Source organism: Oryctolagus cuniculus, chromosome 3 (assembly GCF_051225735.1).
Source record: "Oryctolagus cuniculus isolate XC-2025 breed Fujian yellow rabbit chromosome 3, ASM5122573v1, whole genome shotgun sequence".
NCBI lineage: Eukaryota > Metazoa > Chordata > Mammalia > Lagomorpha > Leporidae > Oryctolagus > Oryctolagus cuniculus.
Genome location: NC_142869.1, coordinates 107,557,676 through 107,581,257, shown reverse-complemented (window position 1 = coordinate 107,581,257; position 23,582 = coordinate 107,557,676). Strand labels below are relative to the sequence as shown.

Here is a 23,582-nt window from a genome sequence, read left to right as displayed (position 1 = left end):
ATTGTGGCCAATTGGGAAGTAAACCAGCTGATGGAAGACCTGTCTCTGTCTGTCTCTCTCTCTACCTCTCCTTCTGTGTGTAACTCTTTCAAATAAAATAAATCTTAAAAAATAAATAAATAAAAAATAAGCATCTGTTCTCACTAGTCAATGGCAACATAGCAACCTGAGTTAAGACAGTGAATGGTATCATAACATTTTAACCAATGTGAAGGGTCCCCAGAAAGTTCACAGAAAAGCCATTTGATACAAAAAAGTGCATGTGAGGCCGGCGCCGCGGCTCACTAGGCTAATCCTCTGCCTAGCGGCGCCGGCACACCGGGTTCTAGTCCCGGTCGGGGCGCCGGATTCTGTCCCGGTTGCCCCTCTTCCAGGCCAGCCCTCTGCTGTGGCCAGGGAGTGCAGTGGAGGATGGCCCAGGTGCTTGGGCCCTGCACCCCATGGGAGACCAGGAAAAGCACCTGGCTCCTGGCTCCTGCCATCGGATCAGCGCGATGCGCCGGCCGCAGCGCGCCGGCCGCGGCGGCCATTGGAGGGTGAACCAACGGCAAAGGAAGACCTTTCTCTCTGTCTCTCTCTCTCACTGTCCACTCTGCCTGTCAAAATTAAAAAAAAAAAAAAGTGCATGTGTTTTAAAATTTTTGGCACCAAATAAACTTATTTTTCACCTCCATTTTTCCATGAACTTTTTTGAAGCATCTCCATAAATAAAAGCAGGAAACGAAGGAGAAATATGAAGGTAACGTTTTAATCAAAGTTTCTGTAAAAATAGTTCAGGAGCCATAGTTCAAAGATAAGAAAAAAAGCCTAAGCAGAATGATTTCGATGAGTTCCACAACAAGGGCACAAAAAGAAAAGTTCAAATCGTCCATTTCAGAGAACCATTTATGTATATATGTGTTCATCTGCTGAACAAGAGCAGACTGGAAGCTTCATAGCAGACATTCAGGGCAGGGTTAAGCTGCCTCTTGAGGTGCCTGCATCCCCTAACAGAGTGCCTGGGCTCCAGTTTCCCTCTACTCTCCATTCCATCTCCCTGCATCCTGGGAGGCGGCAGACAGTGGCTCAAGTACTTGCTTTGCAGCCACTCATGTGGGAGACCCAGATGAAGTTCTAGGCTCCTGGGTTTGACCTTTTCAGAATCGGCTATTGTGTACATATAGGGAATTAAGTATGGATGGGAGATCTCTCTCTCTCTCTCTGTTTCAAATAAAAGCAATAAGTAAATTTAAAATAATAAGTAAATAAGTAAAATTTAAATTTAAAAGAACAGAAGCTTTGACTTATGCACTAAACTTCTGGCATTTCATTGAATCAATTTTTCATGGTGTTCCAGCTCACCCTAACTATGGTGATTTTGAGTTGTTCTCTAACTGAATTACTTGCATTAGTATCATCTCTCCTAAAAGGTTACAAAATATCAAGGTCATAGCTGAGTTTCTCCTCTTAACGCCTAGCATGGAATACAGGAGATACTCAAATTTTAGAACAAAACTCTAAATGTGACAGGGAACCACAGTGATGTGTATAACTTGACAGATGTTACAAGAAAAAGCTGATGGATTTCTAGGGGATTCTGAAGAAAAAGGGAAAAGATGGAAGTCCCAGGTGAAGTCATTTTAAATTTTGTCCTCAAAATGACATTCCCTTTTTGCTCAAGCAAGGTCCTGACCACCCTCTGGAATCCAACTTCTCTCCTCTGCTCCCTGCCCCACATCTCAGCCAGGGTGTTGAGGGACAGAACACTGGATGTTCACATAAACCAATCACCATAGTCCCTCACCAAAACCCAGTGATGGGTTCGGGCATGGGAATGCAGCCTATCCAGAGATAAGAGAAAAAAAGGACGTGTATGCTGTGAGTGCCAGAAAGAGATGGAATTTCTTTCCTGTTGCTCTTGAACTATAAAAGCAAGCTCATTGTCAATGAGGGGAACAAGAGAGGTTAACCCAACACTATTTGGGTCCTAGTGGCATTGGGTCTGCTCTGATCAAGTACCAGCCCAACCATGCTAAAACCAAGAGTTTTCAGTTTCTTTGAATAATAAATTTCCTCCTAGGGCCAGCGCCAGTGGCTCAGTAGGTTAATCTTGGCCTGCGGCATCGGATTCCATCTGGGCACCGGTTCTAGTCCCGGCTAGAACCTCCTCTTCCAATCCAGCTCTCTGATATGGCCTGGGAAAGCAGTAGAGGATTGCCCAAGTGCTTGGGCCCCTGCACCCACATGGGAGACCAGGAAGAAGCACCTGGCTCCTGGCTTTGCATTGGTGTGGCTCCAGCCATTTTGGCCATTTGGGGAGAAGGAAGACATTTATCTCTGTCTCTCCCTCTCACTGTCTGTAATTCTACCTCTCAAGTAAATAAATAAAAACTTTAAAAAAATTTCCTCCTTACTGAAGTCAGTTAGGACTGTTTTGTTGTTTTGACATTTGCCACTTAGAGTCCTAGCTGACATGGGAATCTCTCTTCAGGGTGAAGGAGTTTCAGGCTCAAAGCATGGCCTCAATATGGCAACCTGCGAGTGATGTTACAATCACATGGTGTATCCTCTCTGAGCCCCAACTCTCTCATCCTTCAGCGCCATTCTGAGGATGTAAGAACTGTTTTTAAATGCAAGCATGGGCTGGTGCCGCGGCTCACTAGGCTAATCCTCCGCCTTGCAGCGCTGGCACACCGGGTTCTAGTCCCGGTCGGGGCACCAGATTCTGTCCCGGTTTCCCCTCTTCCAGGCCAGCTCTCTGTTATGGCCCGGAAGTGCAGTGGAGGATGGCTCAAGTCCTTGGGCCCTGCACCCGCCTGGGAGACCAGGAAGAAGCACCTGGCTCCTGGCTTCGGATCAGCATGGTGCGCCGGCCGTAGCGCACCAGCCGCGGCGGCCATTGGAGGGTGAACCAATGGCAAAAGGAAGACCTTTCTTTCTGTCTCTCTCTCTCACTGTCCACTCTGCCTGTCAGAAAAAAAAAATGCAAGCATGGTGTCAGGACAAAATAACATGACCAACTATTTATGATTCCTTCTTTTCCCATGATTGATTTAAAGATCAAAAAGAAGTATTTGTTGATGGGAAGGAGACAGATAATATGACTTTCTTACAGTCAAATACCCCTTCTGCTTGGATCAGTAGGAGATGCAGAGATGGGAATACCTGAAATGAGGCGATCCCTGGGTCTGAGATGCCTGGTGCGTGTTGGCCGGTGCCATAACCCGCGTAGCTCATCACCCATGGCTCGTGGAAGGTCACCCACAGCTTCACATGGCTCCCGAACGCAGAGAAGCAGAAGGCTGCGTAGTCCACAAAGGCATCCACCACGCTCTCATTCTGCCACCCTCCCTCATCCTGTAGGGCCTGAGGCAGGTCCCAGTGGAAAAGCGTGGCCATGGGCTCAATGTGGGAGTCCAGCAGGCTGTCGATCAGCTTGTTATAGTAGGCGACGCCCTGGGGGCTAGGGCTGCTCCCGCGCCCCATGGGGAAGATCCGGGACCAGGAGATGGAGAACTTGTACACCTGAGCCCTGAGGCCGCGAAGCAGGGCCACGTCAGAGGCCCACTTGTAGTAGCTGTCACTGGCCACCTCCGGTGTCGCCTGGCCCTGGGCAGCTTTTAGATGCCCAAACTGATCCCAGACACTGGGTCCTCTTCCGCCCTCAGCCCAGCCTCCTTCCACGTTAAAGGCTCCCGTGGAGACGCCCCACAGGAAGCCTTGGGGAAAAGCATCCTGCAGGAATGCATCCCTTTCTGCCCTGGGCTGGTGAGCAAACATTTCCCAGACTCTCTGGTAGGCCGACGCAGGGGCTGAGTTCCTGGCAGCTCTCTCGTGGTCTGTCTGAAGGGCCAGGCTGTCAGTCAGAAAGCAAGACATGCTGTGGATGGAGTAACATAAAGAGACATAATAATTAATCAGCCTGGGGTTTACAAATGCCCCCACACTGATGGACAGTGGCATTATCATTAATGAATAAAGATTCCAGAAACACCGAGTCAAAAAACATATCCAACAAAGTCAACTGGTACATGGAAAAGTCATTACTATTATCCCTATTTGTTGTTGCTCTTGCATGAGTAAAACGTTAATTAATGTTTGCTGTTTTATGTACTATATTGTTCTAGAATGCTATCCTGAGTTCTGGTGCCATAATTTATTTTTCTTTTTATGTATTGTTTATAAAACACAGTTACTAACAACTTCAGGCACAAGTATTTGAAAGAGCAATTATGTTGCCACGTGTGATCCCTAAAACACATATTAGAGTGGTTGGTTTGAGTCCAGCTCTTCTGCTCATCCATCTTTCTGCTGGAATGTTTGCCTTAGGCAGCACTTGATGGCCAAATACTGGGACCCTCTCACCTACATGGGAGACTCAGATGGAATTCTAAGGTCCTGGCTTTGGCCTTCTCAGCCAGGTATCGTGGGAATCTGGAGAATTAATGAGTGGATAGGAGATTTCTGCTTGTCTCTATTCTATCTCTATATCTCTAGCTCTCTTTCTATCTTTCATATAAATAAACAAAGAAAAATTTTAAAAAATAATTATGACTTCAGTAATAAAGACCCTCCGAACAAAGAAAGGCTAGCACCATATGGCTTCACTACTGAATTCTATCAGAGTTTTAAAGAACTAATTTTGGCCGGCGCCGTGGCTCACTAGGCTAATCCTCCACCTGTGGAGCTGGTACTCGGGTTCTAGTCCTGGTTGGGGCACCAGTTCTGTCCCAGTTGCTCCTCTTCCAGTCCAGCTCTTTTCTGTGGCCCAGGAAGGCAGTGGAAGATGGCCCAAGTGCTTGTGCCCTGCACCCACATGGGAGACCAGGAGGAAGCACCTAGCTCCTGGCTTCTGATCGGCACGGCACGCCGGCCGTAGCAGTTATTTGTGGAGTGAACCAACGGAAGGAAGACCTTTCTCTCTTTCTCTCTCTCTCTCTCACTCACTGTCTAACTCTGCCTGTACAAAAAACAAACAAACAAACAAACAAAAAACTAATTTCAGTTATTCTCAATCTGTTCAAAACGGTCAAAAGAGAGGGAATCTCCTAAACTCCTTCTATGAAGCCAGCATCACCTTAATTCCTAAACCAGAAACAGACACAAGAGAGACAGAGAACTGTAGACCAATATCCCTGATCAACATAGATCCAAAAATCCTCAACAAAATACTAATCAAATCCAAAAACACATCAGAAAGATCATTCACCTGGACCAATTTGGATTTATCCTAGGTATGTAGGGATGGTTCAACATCACAAATCAATAAATGTGATATATATCACATTAACAAATGAAGAACAAGCATCATATGGTTTTCTCAATAAATAGAAAGCATTTGATAAAATATAACATCCTTTCATGATAAAACCTTAAGCAAATTGGATATAGAAAGAAAATTCCTCAGCACTATCAAGGCAATTTATCACAAACCCAAAGCCAGCATCTTACTGAATGGGGAAAAGTTGGAAGCATTCCCACTAAGATTCTGAACCACACAAGGATGCCCATGCTCTTCATTGCTATTCAATATAGTCCTGGAAGTCTGAACCAGAGCCATCAGGAAAGAAAAAGAAATTAAAGGATAAACTTGAAAAGAAGGAAGTCAAATTATCCCTACTTGCAGATGACAGGATTCTATATATAGGGGAACCAAAAGAATCCACTAAGAAACTATTAGAACTCAAAAAATTATGAGTTTAGTAAATTGGCAGGATATAAAATTAACACATAAAAATCAAAATAAGGCTTTGTATACAGGCAATCCCATGGCTGAGAAAGAGCTTTTAAGATAAATCTCTATCACAATAGCTTCCAAAAAATTAAATACCTTTGAATAAATGTAACCAAGTAGGTCAGTGATCTCTATGATGAAAATTATGAAACATTTTTAAAAGGAAACAGAGGAAGACACAAAAAATAAAAAAGTTCCATGTTTATGAATTGAAAGAATTAATATCAAAATGTCCACACTACTGAAAGTATTTTATAAATTCTATGAAATCCCAATCAAAATACCAGTGACATTCTTCTCAGATCTAGAAAAAAATGCTAAAATTCATCTAGAAACACTAGAGATCCCGAATAGCTAAAAAAAAATAAAAAATTAAAAAAAAAACCTTACACAATAAGAACAAAAACAAAGCCAGAGGCATTCCAATACCAGATTTCAAGGCATACTACAGGGCAGTTATCATCAAAACAGCCTGATAAAGGCACCAAGATGGTGGAATAGAGAGGGAGCTTACTGCTCTAGCCTAAAGAAAGATGGTTAAAAGAAAATATGCAGAGCGTACAATTTCAGGGAAGAGTTAGGGAGACAACAGCAAAGGAAACTCTATTCAAATTAGAGGGACAGTGTAGATCTACATGGAGGGTGTGGATGTGCACAACTCAGGACCCCAGCAGCCGAAAGCCTCAGCACCGCTTTGGAGAGTGAGGTGAGACCAGACTGCAGAAGCCCAAGTCACTGTGATAAAGCCACGGGAAGAGTCTAGTATAAGCCCAGCTCCGAACAGTCTACCTGCCAACCTAGAGGGAAAAAAGGTGGCACATTTCCTTCTCCCTGATCACCCAGCACCAGTGTCCTGTAACTAGCCAAGAGTGGGCGGGCACCATTTTGATGTATGTAACAGCTGTGCTAGCTCATGTCCGTGCACAAGCAACTAGCTGAGAAGAGATGCCTGAGTCTGGCTGGGAGAACTTATGGAGCTGGGTGTTCCATACAGTGGTAGCCTTGTGTGCTGGGACTATGAAAACACGGTGGCTGCTTTTGAGGGCACAGGGTGTGGCTGGTTCTTTGGGTAGTCACTGTGGGTGGCTCTACATGCTCAGGGCTCCCTGATTTCCTGATGAGGGTCACTGCTGTGGGATCTGTGCTCACACCGAAGACTGAATGGATCCTTTGTGTGGTTCTTGTGGCAGCATGGATGAATATTGTATCCAGTGGGGCTAGCACCCAGGCATTGGTCTCCTTGGAGGAGAGAAGGTAAATGTGAGACTATGTCAACACAGCATGACACATGACAAACCTCCCCTCTGATAAAGAAAAAAAAGAGGAGACTTACCACACCCAGTTTGGGAGTCACATTGGACATTCCCCTCACTTAGAGCACTGAATGGAGCTCCCTGGCCACATAACACACACCTCAGGGTATTCACTGAAAGAGCAGACACTCCACTAATCCATAGTGCCATAGTCAAAAGACAAAACTCATCACAGGGGAAAAAATAAACAAGTATCTCCACAAATGCCTTAAAAATGCAGTAATTCAAGAAAAAAGGTAGACAACATGACTCCCTCAAAGGAAGACATCGACACTTCAATACTAGAATATGAAAATGAAGAGACTGAAGAAACACCAGAAATGGAATTCAAAAATTGATAAATGAACTAAAGAAATCTGTACATGATATAAAAGAAAATTTTTCTCATGAAATTGAGATTTTAAAGAGAAATCAAAACAAAATATTAGAAATGAAGAATTCAATAGGACAAATTAAAATGTGGTGGAAAGCCTTAACAGAATTGGTGAGGCAGAAGACAGAATATCCAAGTTAGAAGACAAATCTATGGAAAGTTTACAGTCAGACCAAAAATATATATTAAAAAATAAAAAAAATAGAAAACTAAAAAAACGTTGCAGATCTATGGGATACTATCAAAGAACCCAATATACAGGTCTTGGGAGTTCGTGAAGGCATGCACAGAGAAAGGATTAGAAGGCTTTTTAGTGAAATAATAATAGAAAACTTTCCTAATGTGGAGAAAGAAAGGGACATCCAAGAACAGGAAGCACACAGAACTCCTAATAGACGTGACCAGAAAAAAATCTTTACCATGACACATTATAATCAAATTCAGCACAGTGAAACATAAAGAAAAGATTCTAAAACATGCTTGAGACAAACGTTAGATTACTTTCAAAGGATCCAATTAGAGTGATAGCAGACTTCTCATCAGAAATGCTACAGACTAGGAGAGAATGACAAGATATAGTCAAAGTGTTAAGAGAAAAAAACTGTCAGTCCAGAATGCTATAAGCTCTCATTTATGAATGAAGGTGAAATAAAGATCTTTCAAAACAAACAGAAGTTGAAAGAATTTGTCAGGGCCAGCACTGTGGCGCAGCAGGTTAACACCCTGGTCTGGAGTGCCTGCATCCCATATGGGCTCCATTTTGAGACCCGGCTGCTCCACTTCCAATCCAGCTCTCTGCTATGGCCTGAGAAACCAGTAGAAGATGGCCCAAATCCTTGGGACCTTGCACCCCCATGTGGGAGACTCAGAAGAAGCTCCTGGTTCCTGGCTTCAGATTGGCACAGCTCCAGCTGTTGAGGCCATTTGGGGAGTGAACCATGCGATGGAAGACCTCTCTGTCTCTGCCTCTCCTCTCTCTGTGTAATTCTGACTTTCAGATAAATAAATAAATCTTTAAAAAAAAAAAAAGAAAGAATTTGTCACCACTCATCCAGCCTTAGAAGAGATGCTTAAGGATGTACTACATACAAAAACACAGAAACGCGGTCATCACTATGAAATAAGGTGAAGGAAGAAACTCTTCCAATAAAAGTACAAAGGAAATTCAAAGTAAACAATAGGAATATTTTTGGAAAAATGGCAGGGCCAAGTTGTTATTAATCAATAGTCACCTTGAATGTAAATGGCCTCAACTCTCCAGTTAAAAGATACAGACTGGCTCAATGGATTAAAAAACAAAATCCGTCTATTTGCTGCCTACAAGAAACACATCTCACCAACAGACTGCAACTAAAAGGATGGAAAAAGAAATTCCATGCTAACAGAAACCAAAAAAGAGCTAGTGTAGACATCCTAATATCAGACAAAATAGACTTTAACACAAAAACTGTTAAAAGAGACAAAGAAGGATGCTATGCAATGCTTAATAGATCAATTCAACAGGAGGATATGACTATAGTAAATGTGTATGCACCTAATCACAGGGTACCTGGATATTTAAAGTAAATGTTAATTACTCTAAAGGGAGACATAGATTCCCATCAATAGTAATGGGGGACTTAAATAACCCCCTTTCAGCAATGGACAGATCAACCAGACAAAAAATCAACAAGGAAATAATAGCTAAGTGACATTATAGACAAAATAGACCTAAGAGATATCTACAGAACTTTTCATCCTACAACTGCAGATTACACATTCTTCTCATCATTGTATGGGACTTTCTCTAGGATAGACCACAGGCCAGACCATAAAGCAAGTCTCAGCAAATTCAAAAAAATTTAAATCATACTATGTATCTTCTTTGAACACAATGGAATGAAGCTGGAAATCAACAACTCAAGAATCTCTAGAACATATACAACATGTTTCTGAATGAACAGTGGTTCATAGAAGAAATCAAAAGATAAATAAAAAAACTGTTGAAGAACAGGTTTTTTTAACTTTTATTTAGTAAATATAAATTTCCAAAGTACAGTTAATGTATTACAATGGCTTCCCCCCCATAACTTCCCTCCCACTCGCACCCTCCCATCTCTCTATCCCTCTCCCATTCCATTCATATCAAGATTCATTTTCAATTATCTTTATATACAGAAGATCGATTCAGTATATATTAAGTAAAGATTTCATCAGTTTGCACCCACACAGAAACACAAAGTGTAAAATACTGCTTCAGTACTAGTTACAGCATTACTTCACATTGGACAACACATTAAGGACAGATCCCACATGAGGAGTAAGTACACAGTGACTCCTGTTGTTGACTTAATTTGACACTCTTGTTTATGGTGTCAGTATTCTCCCCAGGCTCTAGTCATGAGTTGCCAAGGTTATGGAAGCCTCTTGAGTTCACTGATTTCGATCTTATTCCAACAGGGTCATAGTCAAAGTGGAAGTTCTCTCCTCCCTTCAGAGAAAGGTACCTTCTTTGATGGCCCTGTTCTTTCCACTGGGATCTTACTCACAGAGATCTTTCACTTAGGTCTTCTTTTTTTTCCAGTGTCTTGGCTTTCCATGCCTAAAATACTCTCATGGGCTCTTCAGCCAGACCCGACTGCCTTAAGGGCTGATTCTGAGGCCAGAGTGCTGTTTAGGACATCTGCCATTCTATGAGTCTGCTGTGTACCCGCTTTCCATGTTGGATCCTTCTCTCCCTTTTTGATTTATCAGTTAGTATTAGCAGACACTAGTCTTGTTTGTGTGATCCCTTTGACTCTTAATCCTGTCATTATGATCAATTGTGAACTGAAATTGATTACTTGGACTAGTGAGATGGCATTGGTACATGCCACCTTGATGGGACTGTATTGGAATCTCCTGGTACGTTTCTAACTCCACCATTTGGGGCAAGTCCGATTGAGCATGTCCCAAATAGTACATCTCCTCCCTCTCTTATTCCCACTCTTATATTTAACAGGGATCACTTTTTAGTTAAATTTTAAACACCTAAGGATAATTGTGTGTTAATTACAGAGTTCAACCAATAGTACTAGAACAAAAAAAAATACTAAAAGGGATAAAGTATTAAATCGTACATCAACAGTCAGGACAAGGGCTGATCAAGTCACTGTTTCTCATAGTGTCCATTTCATTTCAACAGGTTTCCCCTTTGGTGCTCAGTTAGTTGTCGCCGATCAGGGAGAACATATGATATTTGTCCCTTTGGGACTGGCATAATTCACTCAGCATAATGTTTTCCAGATTCCTCCATCTTGTTGCAAATGGCTGGATTTCATTGTTTTTGACTGCTGTATAGTATTCTATAGAGTACATGTCCCATAATTTCTTTATCCAGTCTACTATTGATGGGCATTTGGGTTGGTTCCAGGTCTTAGCTATTGTGAGTTGAGCTGCAATAAACATTAATATGCAGACAGCTTTTTGTTTGCCAATTTAATTACCTTTGGGTAAATTCCAAGGAGTGGGATGGCTGGGTTGTATGGTAAGGTTATATTCAGGTTTCTGAGGAATCTCAAGACTGACTTCCATAGTGGCTTGACCAGTTTGCATTCCCACCAATAGGGGGTTAGTGTCCCTTTTTCCCCACATCCTCTCCAAAATCTATTGTTGATAGATTTCTGAATGTGAGCCATTCTAAACGGGGTGAGGTGAAACCTCATTGTGGTTTTGATTTGCATTTCCCTGATAGCTACTGATCTTGAACATTTTTTCATGTGTCTGTTGGCCCATTGGATTTCCTCTTTTGAAAAATGTCTATTGAGATCCTTGGCCCATCTCTTAAGTGGGTTGTTTGTTTTGATGTTGTGGAGTTTCTTGATTTCTTTGTAGATTCTGGTTATCAACCCTTTATCTGTTGCATAGTTTGCAAATATTTTTTCCCATTCTGTCAGTTACCTCTTCACTTTCCTGACTGTTTCTTTTGCAGTACAGAAACTTCTCAATTTGATGCAATGCCAAATGTTAATTTTGGCTTTGACTGCCTGTGCTTCTGGGGTCTTTTCCAAGAAGTCTTTGCTAGTACCTATATCTTGCAGGGTTTTTCCAATGCTCTCTAATAATTTGATAGTGTCAGGTCGTAGATTTAAGTCTTTAATCCATGTTGAGTGAATTTTTGTGTAAGGTGAAAGGTAGGGGTCTTGCTTCATGATTCTGCACGTGGAAATCCAGTTTTCCCAGCACCATGTATTGAATAGACTGTCCTTACTCCAGGGATTGGTTTTGGATCCTTGATCAAATATGAGTTGGCTGTAGATGTTTGAATTGATTTCTGGTGTTTCAATTCTGTTCCACTGGTCTATCCATCTGTTTCTGTACCAGTACCATGCTGTTTTGATTACAACTGCCCTGTAGCATGTCCTGAAATCTGGTATTGTGATGCCTCCGGATTTGTTTTTGTTGTACTAGATTGCTTTAGCTGCTCGAGGTCTCCTGTGTCTCCATACGAATTTCAGCATCATTTTTTCCAGATCTGAGAAGAATGTCTTTGGTATTTTGATTGGTATCGCATTGAATCTATAAATCGCTTTTGGGAGAATGGACATTTTGATGATATTGATTCTTCCAAACCATGAGCATGGAAGATTTTTCCATTTTTTGGTACCCTCTTCTATTTCTTTCTTTAAGACTTTGTAATTCTCATTGTAGAGATCTTTAACATCCTTGGTTAAGTTTATTCCAAGGTATTTGATTGTTTTTGTAGCTATTGTGAATGGAATTGATCTTAGAAGTTCTTTCTCATCCATGGCATTGCCTGTGTATACAAAGGCTGTTGATTTTTGTGCACTGATTTTATATCCTGCTACTTTTCCAAATTCTCCTATGAGTTCCAATAGTCTCTTAGTAGAGTTCTTTGGATCCCCTAAATAAAGAATCATATCATCTGCAAAGAGGGCTAGTTTGAGTTCTTCCTTCCCAGTTTGTATCCCTTTAATTTCTTTTTCTTGCCTAATAGCTCTGGCTAGAACCTCCAGAACTATATTGAATAGCAGTGGTGAGAGTGGGCATCCCTGTCTGGTACCAGATCTCAGTGGAAATGCTTCCAACTTTTCCCCATTCAATAGGATTCTGGCCATGGGTTTTTCATAAATTGCTTTGATTGTATTGAGGAATGTTCCTTCCATACCCAGTTTGCTTAGAGTTTTCATCATGAACGGGTGTTGTATTTTATCAAATGCTTTCTCGGCGTCTATTGAAATAATCATACGGTTTTTCTTCTGCAGTCTGTTAATGTGGTGTATCACATTGATTGATTTGTGCACATTGAACCATCCCTGCATACCAGAGATAAATCCCACTTGGTCTGGGTGGATGATCTTTCTGATGTGCTGTTGCATTCTATTGGCCAGAATTTTATTGAGGGTTTTTGGGTCTATGTTCATCAGGGATATTGGTCTGTAATTTTCTTTCAATGCTGCATCTTTTTCTGGCTTAGGAATTAAGGTGATGCTGGCTTCATAGAAAGAATTTGGGTGGATTCCCTCTTTTTCTATTGTTCTGAATAGTTTGAGAAGTATTGGAGTCAGTTCTTCTTTAAATGTCTGGTAGAATTCAGCAGTGAATCCATCTGGTCCTGGCTTTTCTTTGTTGGGAGGGCCTTTATTACTGTTTCAACTTCTGTCTCAGTTATGGGTCTGTTTAGGTTTCCTATGTCTTCCTGGTTCAATTTAGGTAGGTTGCATGTGTCCAGGAATCTATCCATTTCTCATAGGTTTCCCTGTTTGCTGGCATACAAGTCCTTGTAGTAATTTCTGATGATTCTTTTTATTTCTGTGGTGTCTGTTGTTACATTTCCTTTTTCATCTCTGATTTTACTGATTTGGGTCTTTTCATTTTTTAGTAAGTTGGGCCAATGGGGTGTCAATATTGTTTATTTTTTTCAAAAAACCAGCTCCTCGTTTGGCTGATTTTTTGTAATTTTTTTTTATTCAATCCTGTTGATTTCTTCTCTGATTTTAATTATTTCTCTTCTCCTACTAGATTTGGGTCTGGTTTGCTGCAGTTTTTCTAGATCCTTGAGATGCATTGAAAGCTCATTTATTTGGTGCCTTTCCAATTTCTTGACGTAGGCACCTATTGCTATAAACTTTCCTCTTAACACTGCTTTTGCTGTATCCCATAAGTGTGCTGTTATTCTCATTTACTTCCAGAAAATTTTTGATTTCTTGAGTGACCCAGTGTTCATTCAGGAGCATGTTGTTCAGTCTCCATGTGTTTGCATATGCTCTAGGGATTCCTGAGTTGCTAATTTCCAACTTCATTCCTCTATGGTCTGAGAAGCTGCATGGTATGATTCTAATTCTTTTGAATATGCTGAGACTTGCTTTATGGCCTAGTATGTGGTCAGTCCTATAGTAGGTTCCATGCACTGCTGAGAAGAATGTAAATTCTTTAAATGTAGGATTGAAAGTTCTGTAGGTATCTGTTAGACCCATTTGGGCTATAGTGTCGTTTAAATCTACTGTATCCTTGTTGATCTTCTGTCCTGTTGATCTATTTTTGAGAGTGGAGTATTGAAGTCCCCCAGTACTATTGTATTGGAGTCTAAGTCTCCCTTTAAGTCCCTTAACAAATCTTTTAAATAAACCGGTGCCCTGTAATTAGGTACACATACGTTGATAATCGTTACACCTTCCTGTTGAATTGATCCCTTAATCATTATACAGTGCCCTCTTTGTCTCTCTTAACAGTTTTTGTGTTAAAGTTTATTTTGTCTGATATTAAGATGGCTACACCAGCTATTTTCTGGTTTCTGTTGGCATGGAATATCTTTTTCCAACCTTTCACTTTCAGTCTGCATGCTTCTTTGTTGGAAAGATGTGTTTCTTGTAAGCAGCAAATAGATGGGTTTTGTTCCTTAATCCATTCAGCCAATCTGTGTCTTTTAACTGGACAGTTCAGGCCATTAATGTTCAATGTGACTATTGATAAGTAGTAACTTTGCCCTGCCATTTGCCAAATATATTTTCTAATATATGCTTTGAACTTCCTGTGATCTTTTGCTGTGAGGTTTCCTTCCTTTACCTTCTTTCATACTGATGACCGTGTTTCTGTGTTTCTGTGTGTAACACATCTTTAAGCATCTTTTGCAGGGCTGGACGAGTGGTGACAAATTCTTTCCATTTATGTTTGCTATGAAAGGTCTTTATTTCACCTTCATTCACAAATGAGAGCTTTCCAGGATATAGTATTCTGGGCTGGCAGTTTTTCTCTCTTAGTACCTGGGCTATGTCTCGCCATTCCCTTCTAGCCTGTAGCATTTCTGATGAGAAGTCTGCTGTGAGTCTAACTGGAGATCCTCTGAGAGTAATCTGACGATTCTCTCTTGCACATTTTAGAATCTTTTCTTTATGTTTCACTGTGGTGAGTTTGAATATAACGTGTCGTGGTGAGGATCTCTTTTGGTCATGTTTACTAGGGGTTCTATGAGCTTCCTGTACTAGGACATCTCTGTCCTTCTCCAAACCGGGGAAGTTTTCTGCTAGTATCTCACTAAAAAGGCCTTCTAATCCTTTCTCTCTCCCCATGCCTTCAGGAACTCCTAGAACCTGAATGTTGGGTTTTTTAATAGTATCCTGTAGATTCCCAACAATATTTTTTAGATTTCTAATTTCCTCTTCTTTTCTTTGGTTTGACTGTATACTTTCCTGTGCTCTGTCTTCTAAGTCTGATATTCTCTCTTCTGCTTCACTGACTCTGTTTTTAAGGCTCTCTAATATATTTGTCATTTGATCTATTGAGTTCTTCATTTCATTTTGATTTCTCTTCACTATAACACTTTCCTGTTCTACTATTTTCTGCGTTTCATTTTGATTCCTCCTTAAGATTTCATTTTTTGAAGGAGATTTTCTATCCTGTCCAGTAAGGATTTCCGTAGCTCAAGCATTTGTTTTTGAAACTTCTAATTGTTCTTATCATAATTTTTTGAAATCCGTATCTTGTATTTCTCCCATCTCATCATCTTCATAATCTTGGCTTGGGGTGTCTTGTTCATTTGAGGGTGCCATAATGTCTTCCTTGTTCTTATTTCCTCGGTTTCTGCATTTGTTGCTTGGCATTGTGGAGATATTCTTTGGATTCTTCTTCCCTTGCTGTGGTGTTTTTTTCTTGTTATACTATGACTATATTAAGTGGACTGCTTTTGATGGAGCCTTAGAGGCTTGAGATGGGTGTGGCCTGAGAGCTCTGTTTGGTTCCTCAGGGTTAAGGGTATGCCAAAGGTGACACTCCCAGGTTAGGCATGGTAAATCTCTCTCTCTCTCTCTCTCTTTTGATTCAGAAGGGAAATAATTCCGCACAGCTGAATGGAATTGGAGGTAGTTAGCAGGCGAATGATATACCCACAGGAGCCAGAGATTGGAAGCTCTTTCCCAAGGACCACACAGGGAATCTGTTCTGCCCTCAGTGTGGGCTCAAATTCTCCTGCAGTCTCCCACTGGGTTGCCAAGGTTACCGAATTGTAGCATCTCTGGAGAGTACTCACGTGAATTCCATGAGTTCTCTCACCCACCGTGTCTTTTTTCACAGTCTCAGTTCATTAGCACCACAAATTTACTAGGTCCTAATCTCCTGTTATTTCACACCGCCCCCCCCCCCACCCAAGAGTCAGGTTTTTCTGCTTGGCTGAGGGTGGGTGCAGTCCTGAGGTCGCACCACTTATGACGTATGTCCAAAATGGTGCCTGCTTTTTGTCTTCCTCGCCTTTGAGAGGTGAATGGAAAGAGAGAAACTCATGTCTGTACCGGTCACTTTTTTTTTCCTCTCTCTTCTAGTTAGCCTGGTGAACTTTTCCCCACAGGGTTTCAAGCCTCGTTCCCTCTAGTCTCCTCTTTCCACTTTCCCGCCTGTGTCTCGGGCTACTGAGGTTCGGCTGACCTCGCGTTCCAGTGCTGGTGCGTTGATTCTGCTGTTGGTATCCCGAGTCGTGGGCACCCATGGCCTCCACGCAGGTCCACCGTGAATCACTAGTTCAGGAAGAGTTTCCTTTGCTGTTTCTTCCCCTACTCTTCCTTGGACCTGCAGTATCTCCACTTTTATTAAACTGTCTCTTCCTGGACTATCAGTGTGCTCCCTTCCTATTCCGCCATCTTGCAGCTCTCCGAGAGATAGGGCTGAAGAACATGTTTTTTTTTCATACTATTTGTTGAACTCTTTACCTAGTATAGAGTTAATATTCTATGTTTAAAGTTGATGAAAATAGATTTTAGTAAAAAGTAAGAATGGAATGGGAGAGGGAGGAGGAAGAGGGGTGGGAGGACTGGTATAGTGGGAAGAATCACTATCACTGTGTTACTAGAGTTGTATTTATGACATGTATGAAGTTTGTATAACATAACCAGAAGGTTTATGGGGGAAAAAGTGAATAAATAAAATAAAATCATAATATTAAAAAAATAGCCTGGTATTAGTAAAAAAAAAATAGACCTGTGCATCAATGGAATAGAACAGAAACTCCAGAAATCAAACCACACACCTACAACTAACTTATCTTTGATAAAGGAGCTAAAATGAATCCCTGGAGCAAGAACAGTCTTTTCAACAAATGGTTCTGGGAAAACTGGATCTCTGCATGCAAGTAGGAAATACGACCTCCACCTTACATCTTAAACAAAAATCCACTAAAAATGGTTCAAGGACCTGTCTATGACCTGATATCAAATTACTAGAGAACATTGAGGAAATTATGCAAGGCATGAGCATAGGCAGAGACTTTTTGGAAAAGACCCCATAAGCACAGACATCAAAGGCAAAACTGACAAATGGGTTACATCAAGCTGAGAAGCTTCTGCAGTACAAAAGAAACACTCAGCAAAATGAAGAGGCAACTGACAGAATGGAAGAAAATATTTGCAAACTGTGAAACCAGTAAAGGATTAATATCCAGAATCTATAAAGGGCTCAAGAAACTCAACAGCAACAAGACAATCCAATTAAGAAATGGGCAGGGGCCAGCTCTGTGATGTAGTGGGTAAGACCACTGCCTGTGGCACCAGCATCCCATATGGCCACCGGTTCAATTCTGGCTGCTCCATTTCCAATCCAGCTCTCTTCTATGGCCTGTAAAAGCAGTAGAGTATGGCCAAAGGCCTTGTATCCTTTTGGGATACTTGGAGGAAGCTCCTGGTTCCTGGCTTTGGATCAGCACAGCTTCAGCTGTTGTAGCCATCTGAAGAGTAAACCAGTGGACGGAAGACCTCTCTCTCTCTCTCTCTCTCTCTCTTTCTCTCCCTTTCACTGCCTGTAATTTTACCTCTCAAACAAATAAATGAATCTTTACAAAAAAAGAAGAAAAAGAAAACTCATGCTTTGCAGGCAGGAACCACTGTGATGTGAATGATATCTAGCAGAGGGGCAGAACTGAGCAATGGTTGGCAGAAGCGGCTAACACTCATGTGGAAAAGGAGGCTGAGCATAAGAAATCTCCTTGACTGTGTGCCATGGCGTCAAGTGGGAATGATGCACATAGCAGGCAGGTTGCCCAGAATAGAAACAGCAAAAGTGACAGGGACACTACAGAAAGGCCTCCCTCCCAAGGAGGGAAGTCCTGCAAGGGAGCTTCCAAACCTCAGCCCTTCTGTCTACTCAGCACCAAGTGCCCACATTTGCTAGAATGGCTGAGTGGCAAGGGGAGAAGATTGTCAATGGTATGGCTCATCTAGAACGTTCTCACCAACCTAGAGGCCAACGAGGGGAGTGTGCCACCCTGGTGCTCAGCTCTAGCTGCTCGTAACCTCACCCTGACCCGATCCTCCAGTCTCACCTGCAGGGGTCAAACTTCTCGAGGGAGAAATCTATGTTAGCCCTCTCTAAAACCCTTCCCCCTGTGCCACATCCACCTGAGTAAGGGCCCCGGGTGTCAATTTCAAGGTAGGACAAGCGGGCCTGGTGAAGTACCCGGGTCAGGGTGGTAGAGAGGAAATCTCAGGGCTGGTGCCACTTGTGCTTTGCAATCACTGGACTCCCAGGAAACCCATTTTGTTTGGCCTTTGAGTTTCTTTCCTGGGGACACAGCCCAGCACCCACGGTTGGCCCCATGTGTGGTCAGGGAGCAGCTCCACCTGTGTTCACTGCTCTGCTTGCACTCCCAGGGCACAGCCTGAAGGCCAGCAGCGGCCCTGAGTCTGCTGACTGGAAGAGAGTAGAGGAAAGAGAGAGGGAGGTCACAGCTCAGAAAAGAACAACTACTCCAAGAAGAAAGGGATAGGAGGTGGTGGCACTGATGTTGACACACTTTGGAGGTGCATGATAGGAGAGCTGTAGCTGAGGGTCTGGAAGCCTAGTGATCGTCTCCAGTGTTTGTCCTATGTTATTGCCTGCTGTGTGAACTTAGCACATCCTCATGGAGTGCTGAGGTTCTGGGAAAGCACACCACCCTTTTCTTGCCCACTTGAGAAGCATATCAGGATCTGAAAGCTTGAGATTCTAACTGTGCATAGCCTCAAGCATGCTCTTACTTTTTATAAGTATATATTTATAAACTTTGGTACTCTAGTCACTCAGTAAGAAATTATTTGCAGCTCACCACTGATTAAAATCTGTATCCCAAGAACACTGTGAGGGTTCTGCAACAGCTGGCTTTCCTCTACTCTGTCTCATCATGGGGGTGACATATTACCCTAAAAGTGCAGACAACTCATATTATGTGACTTCAGTGAGGTGGTCAGATCTCTCTCTAACCTGGTCTTTCTTCCAATGCTCACTTCCTCCAAGAAAATCTTTTTTTTTTTGTTTTAATTTTCATTTATTTGAAAAACAGAGTTGAAGGGAGAGGGAGAAAAGGAGGAGTGGGGGGAGAGGAAGAGGAAGAGGGAGAAGGAGAAGGAGAAGGAGAGGGAGAGTCTTAGTCTTCAATCTGTTGCTTAATTCTCCAAATGTTTGCAACAGCCAAGTCTGGACCAGGCTGAAGCCAAGAGCCAGGAACTCAACTGGGTTCTCCCACGTGGGTGGCAGGGACCCAGGTACTTGAACAAATATCTGCTGCCTCTCAGGGCAGTACTAGCAGGAAGCTGGAATTGGAAGCAGAGCTCAGACTCAAACCCTGGGACTCCAATATGGGATGTGGTTGTCTCAAGAGGCACCTTAAATACGGTGCCAAACGCCTGCCCCAATTTAACAGGGTCTTAAACTAGAAGGCCAGGACTGGAGTCCCAGCTCTGCTGGTTGTATGCAGCTTGGTGAATGAAAAGGTGAGAAAGCCAGACTGTGTGAGCCCCAGAGTAGAAATCAGTGAGAGATGGATTCTCCCCGTTTTCCTTCTGAGCCTTCATTTCTCTATTCTATTGAGTGGCTATAATAAATCCACTGGCCTGAGAGTCAGTGACACCAGTCCCACGAGATCACGCATGTGCAAGAACAGCAGGAGAGTTAACATTACCTTTTCTTGGAAGTTGATGAACAGTTCAGAAACGCATTAACATCAAACCCAAGGGTGAGCACTTGGTCTTTATTTATGGCTGTAAGAGAAGAAGCTTGATTAACCTGAAGCCTGACTAAGGACACACTTGTCTGAATTCACAGAAAATATCATAGGCTGGAAAATACCATGGACTAATGGTTTTGGAGGTCAGACATGAATTCTACTTCATATGACTTGAAACAGTGGGTCTCACATTTCAGTGTAAATCAACATCACCCAAAGAGCTTGTGCAGATACAGGCTGCAAAGCCCAGCTTGCGTCTAATGCAGCAGGTCTATGGCATTTCTAATAAGTTCCTAGATGATGCTGACACAGCAGGTGATGCTAGTGACCACAACTTGGAGGGCCACTGATTTAGAAGACCCCAAACATTAGAAATGGGAGTGGTGGGGGTGGCAGTAGTGGCGGTGGTGGTGGTGAGCGGCACTGTAGCACAGCTGGTTAAAGCAGCACCTACAGCTCCGGCATCCCATACAGGCGCCGGTTTGAGTCCCGGCTGCTCCATTTCCGATTCAGCTCTCTGCTATGGCCTGGGAAAGCAGTAGAAGATGGCCCAAGTCCTTGGGACTCTGCACCCATGTGGGAGACCCAGAAGAAGCTCCTGGCTCCCAGCTACGGATCAGCTTAGCTCTGGCCATTGCGGACCTTTGGGGAGTGAGCCAGCGGATGGAAGACCTCTCTCTCTCTCTTTCTCTCTCTCTCTCTCTGGCTCTACCTCTCTCTAACTCTTTCAAATAAATAAAATAAATCTTTAAAACATTTAAAAAAAGAAATGGGGGGACATTTGGGTTAAAACACACATAATCATAAAAGTTATCATTTGACCCAAAGAGAAAGGAGTGGTATTTAAGAAGAGAACTGGTTATGCTATCAAAGGTGAGTTAGGGTGAGGGCTATTCAATGGAGTCTGTGGACCTCCTGACTTGTGAAGGCTTTTGATGCCAGTGACAGTAGGGGTTATAGGATAAGGAAGAACATTATGGATTTCTCCCACTGGCCTAGGCAGAGGGTGTCAGGACTGAACATCAGCCCTCGGCCTGTGACCCTCTGCCCCTTCCTGCAGAGCCGCCAGTGGCCTCCAGCCTCAGTACCTTAACAGCCCCCTCCTCCCCTGACTGGATCAGAGCAGCCTCCTGATCCACAATCAACCAATCAGATTCACTCTCAAGAATAATCTGAATGAAGAGACAATGAGAAGATGGTTTTTGAGCTGTGAGTCCAGACCTGAAGGTTCTTAGCATCTTGGTCAGAGGTTTGCCAGGGTTAAGGTAATGAGGATGTGGATCAAGGGGAAGCAGATGGCGCTGGCTGGAGACAGAGAAGCACCAGGCAACCCTGCCAGGAGGGGCAGAAATGAGGGACCTTGTACGGAGAGGTAACTGAAGGGGATATAAAAGTAGAGATCGGCTGCCCGCTTACAACTCACACCCGAGCCTGACGGCTTGTCTCTGTATGAAGCATCCTGGGCATACCTGCATAGAAGCTCTCCTCTTTCTTGGGTCAGGGGGTGCTTGCTGCAAGGCAGCATCAACAGGAAGGCAGGAGACACCTGGTGCATGGGAGGTGCCTCCGGACCAGCCTCCTCCCTTAGAAACTTCAGACTTTTGAGACTGCTACCCACCAAACCAGTGTGCCAAATGTCACTCAGAACCTCTCCCCAGTCTTCCACTCACCTTCGAGAAGACTGAAGAGCAGGCTGGCTGGGCTCTTCCTGGAGGAGGGGCAGTCCTGGAGTCTCAGAGTGAAGATGAAAACTTTCACTTTTGGCTCAATGGTCTGAGAAAGATAAGGACCAACAAGTAAACCCAAACTGCCTAGGAAGTACCTTCTGATAATGTACAAAGTTCCAAGAACAAAAGCTACCAACACTCATTCTTGCTTTGGAAATGATCTTTAGCCATCTCAGCTTATTCAGAATGAGCTACACTTTCAATGACACAGGCTACCATCCTCAGTAAAGGGCCACCTCCAGTTAGTCCTTCATCAAAGGCCTAGGAGGCAGCTCTTCAAGCCAGGGACTGTTAGGATAATCAACAAGGCTATTCACTTATGGCAAGAGCAAGTGTTAATCAAGAAGCTTAATTAAGACGCCATTAGCATAGGACTGGCATTCTGGCATAGTGGATTAAACCACAGCTTGCAATGCCAGCATCCCATATGAGCACCAGTTTGAGATCCAGCTGCTCCATTTCCAATCCAGCTCCCTGTTAATGTGCCTGGGAAAGTAGTGGAAGATGGCCCAAGTCCTTGGGTCCTGCATCCACATAGGAGACCCAGAGAGGCTCCTGGCTTCAGGCTGACCCTGCTCTAGCCGTCCTGGTCATTTGGGGAATGAACCAGCAAATGGAACATCTGTCTCTTTCTCTGCATGTCCTTCTCTGTGACTCTACCTTTCAAATGAATAAATAAATCTTTTAAAAAAATCCACCAGCATAATATTTATGGGCATCTGAGGTCTGCTTCAAGATAATCCCAACAGGGAGTGAGGAGATAGGGGTATAGTTCAGACAAAATCAGCCTTGGGCCAACAGCTTTGGAAGCTGTTAATGGCTTCACAGAGGTTTATTCTACTTTTGGATGTGTTTGAAATTTTCCATAAGGAGAAGTTAAAGGAGTTGTCATCATTACATTGCAACACATTTGATTTCCCCTGTTTCTAGCCATTTCTGTATGAAGACAAACATTTCTAAGCTGCCATGTTCAATGACTTGCTTTGGGAAGATTAGAGTTTGGTCATTTTTCCCACACTAACTTTTTCCACTTCTGAGAAGTTAAAAGTCACAAATAGAGGCCAGTCGCAACACATCAGAAAGGAGCTAGGCAGTCTTCATTTTCTCACAGCTACCAGGACCATGTACGTTGTTTACAGAGGAAGCATCTGAAGCCTTCGGAGCCAAATGAGTTGGCCCCGACCACACAGTCACTGGGCAGTGACGCCCCAGGTCTCTCGCTCTTTGCACATGCTGGGTGACTGCAGGAGAGCCACATAGTTGAGGGTGACCTGTTCAAAGAACCAAAGTTCCTTCCTTCCTGAAAGATCTTTACACAGGGTGGGGACGCCTGTAGTGTCACAGGATGGTACAGCTGGAGGAGCCTTGGAGACTCTCTGTCCTGTCTCTGTGAAGTGAAGAACCCCCTGAGATGACAGAGCCTTTTCTGAGAAGTGGATGTGAGATCCCCTGTGGGCCTCCTGCAGGGTTCAGACTCTATGATATGACCTGGCTCTCCATCCAGGTGCCAGGCTTGATGATGTTCTCAGGCTCTGAGACATCTGTGGGAAGCTTAGGGAGGGTGCACAGTGCTCTGGGGGAGTGCAGGGAATAGAAGCAGGTGCCTACTGCTCCTTGCACTGCCTCCAGGAAGACGTCCCTTTAAGAGGACAGTGGGCCACCAGTACAAGGAAGGAATATGTTGAGAAAGCCACCGTGGACAACACGGTTCAGGGTCCCATGGACACAACCCGGCTCCTCTCCTCAAGAAGGACCCTGCTGTTCTTCCTGTCCTGTGTGTGGTAACCATGCAAGCATGTACCAGTGCCCCAGAGAAGGAGACTCCTCTCTGGCAAAGTTGTTACCACTTGTCATTCTGATCTTTGAGCTGCAACTGAGCTGACAGGTGCAACATGTGGAATTGAATTCCTACCAATGAAATAAGTGAAATAAGATCTCTCGCACGATTAAATAATGATAAATGGCTGCGCAGTTTGTCCAGGAAGAGTTTTACTAGGTGGCTGGCTGGCTGTGAACT

General features: G+C 43.2%; 1 protein-coding gene across 1 annotated transcript in view; it reads right to left on the bottom strand.

The window, feature by feature from the left end:
• LOC100353264 (lactase/phlorizin hydrolase) overlaps nucleotides 1–23,582 on the bottom strand; it is a 75,395-nt gene that overhangs the window by 38,499 nt on the left and 13,314 nt on the right. The window contains exons 4-6 of the mRNA XM_002712429.6: nucleotides 21,509–21,611; nucleotides 19,794–19,872; nucleotides 3,145–3,859 (exon numbers count right to left, since the gene is read on the bottom strand). Coding sequence (XP_002712475.3) covers nucleotides 3,145–3,859; nucleotides 19,794–19,872; nucleotides 21,509–21,611 — 897 coding nt within the window. The remainder of the gene's footprint in view (nucleotides 1–3,144; nucleotides 3,860–19,793; nucleotides 19,873–21,508; nucleotides 21,612–23,582) is intronic.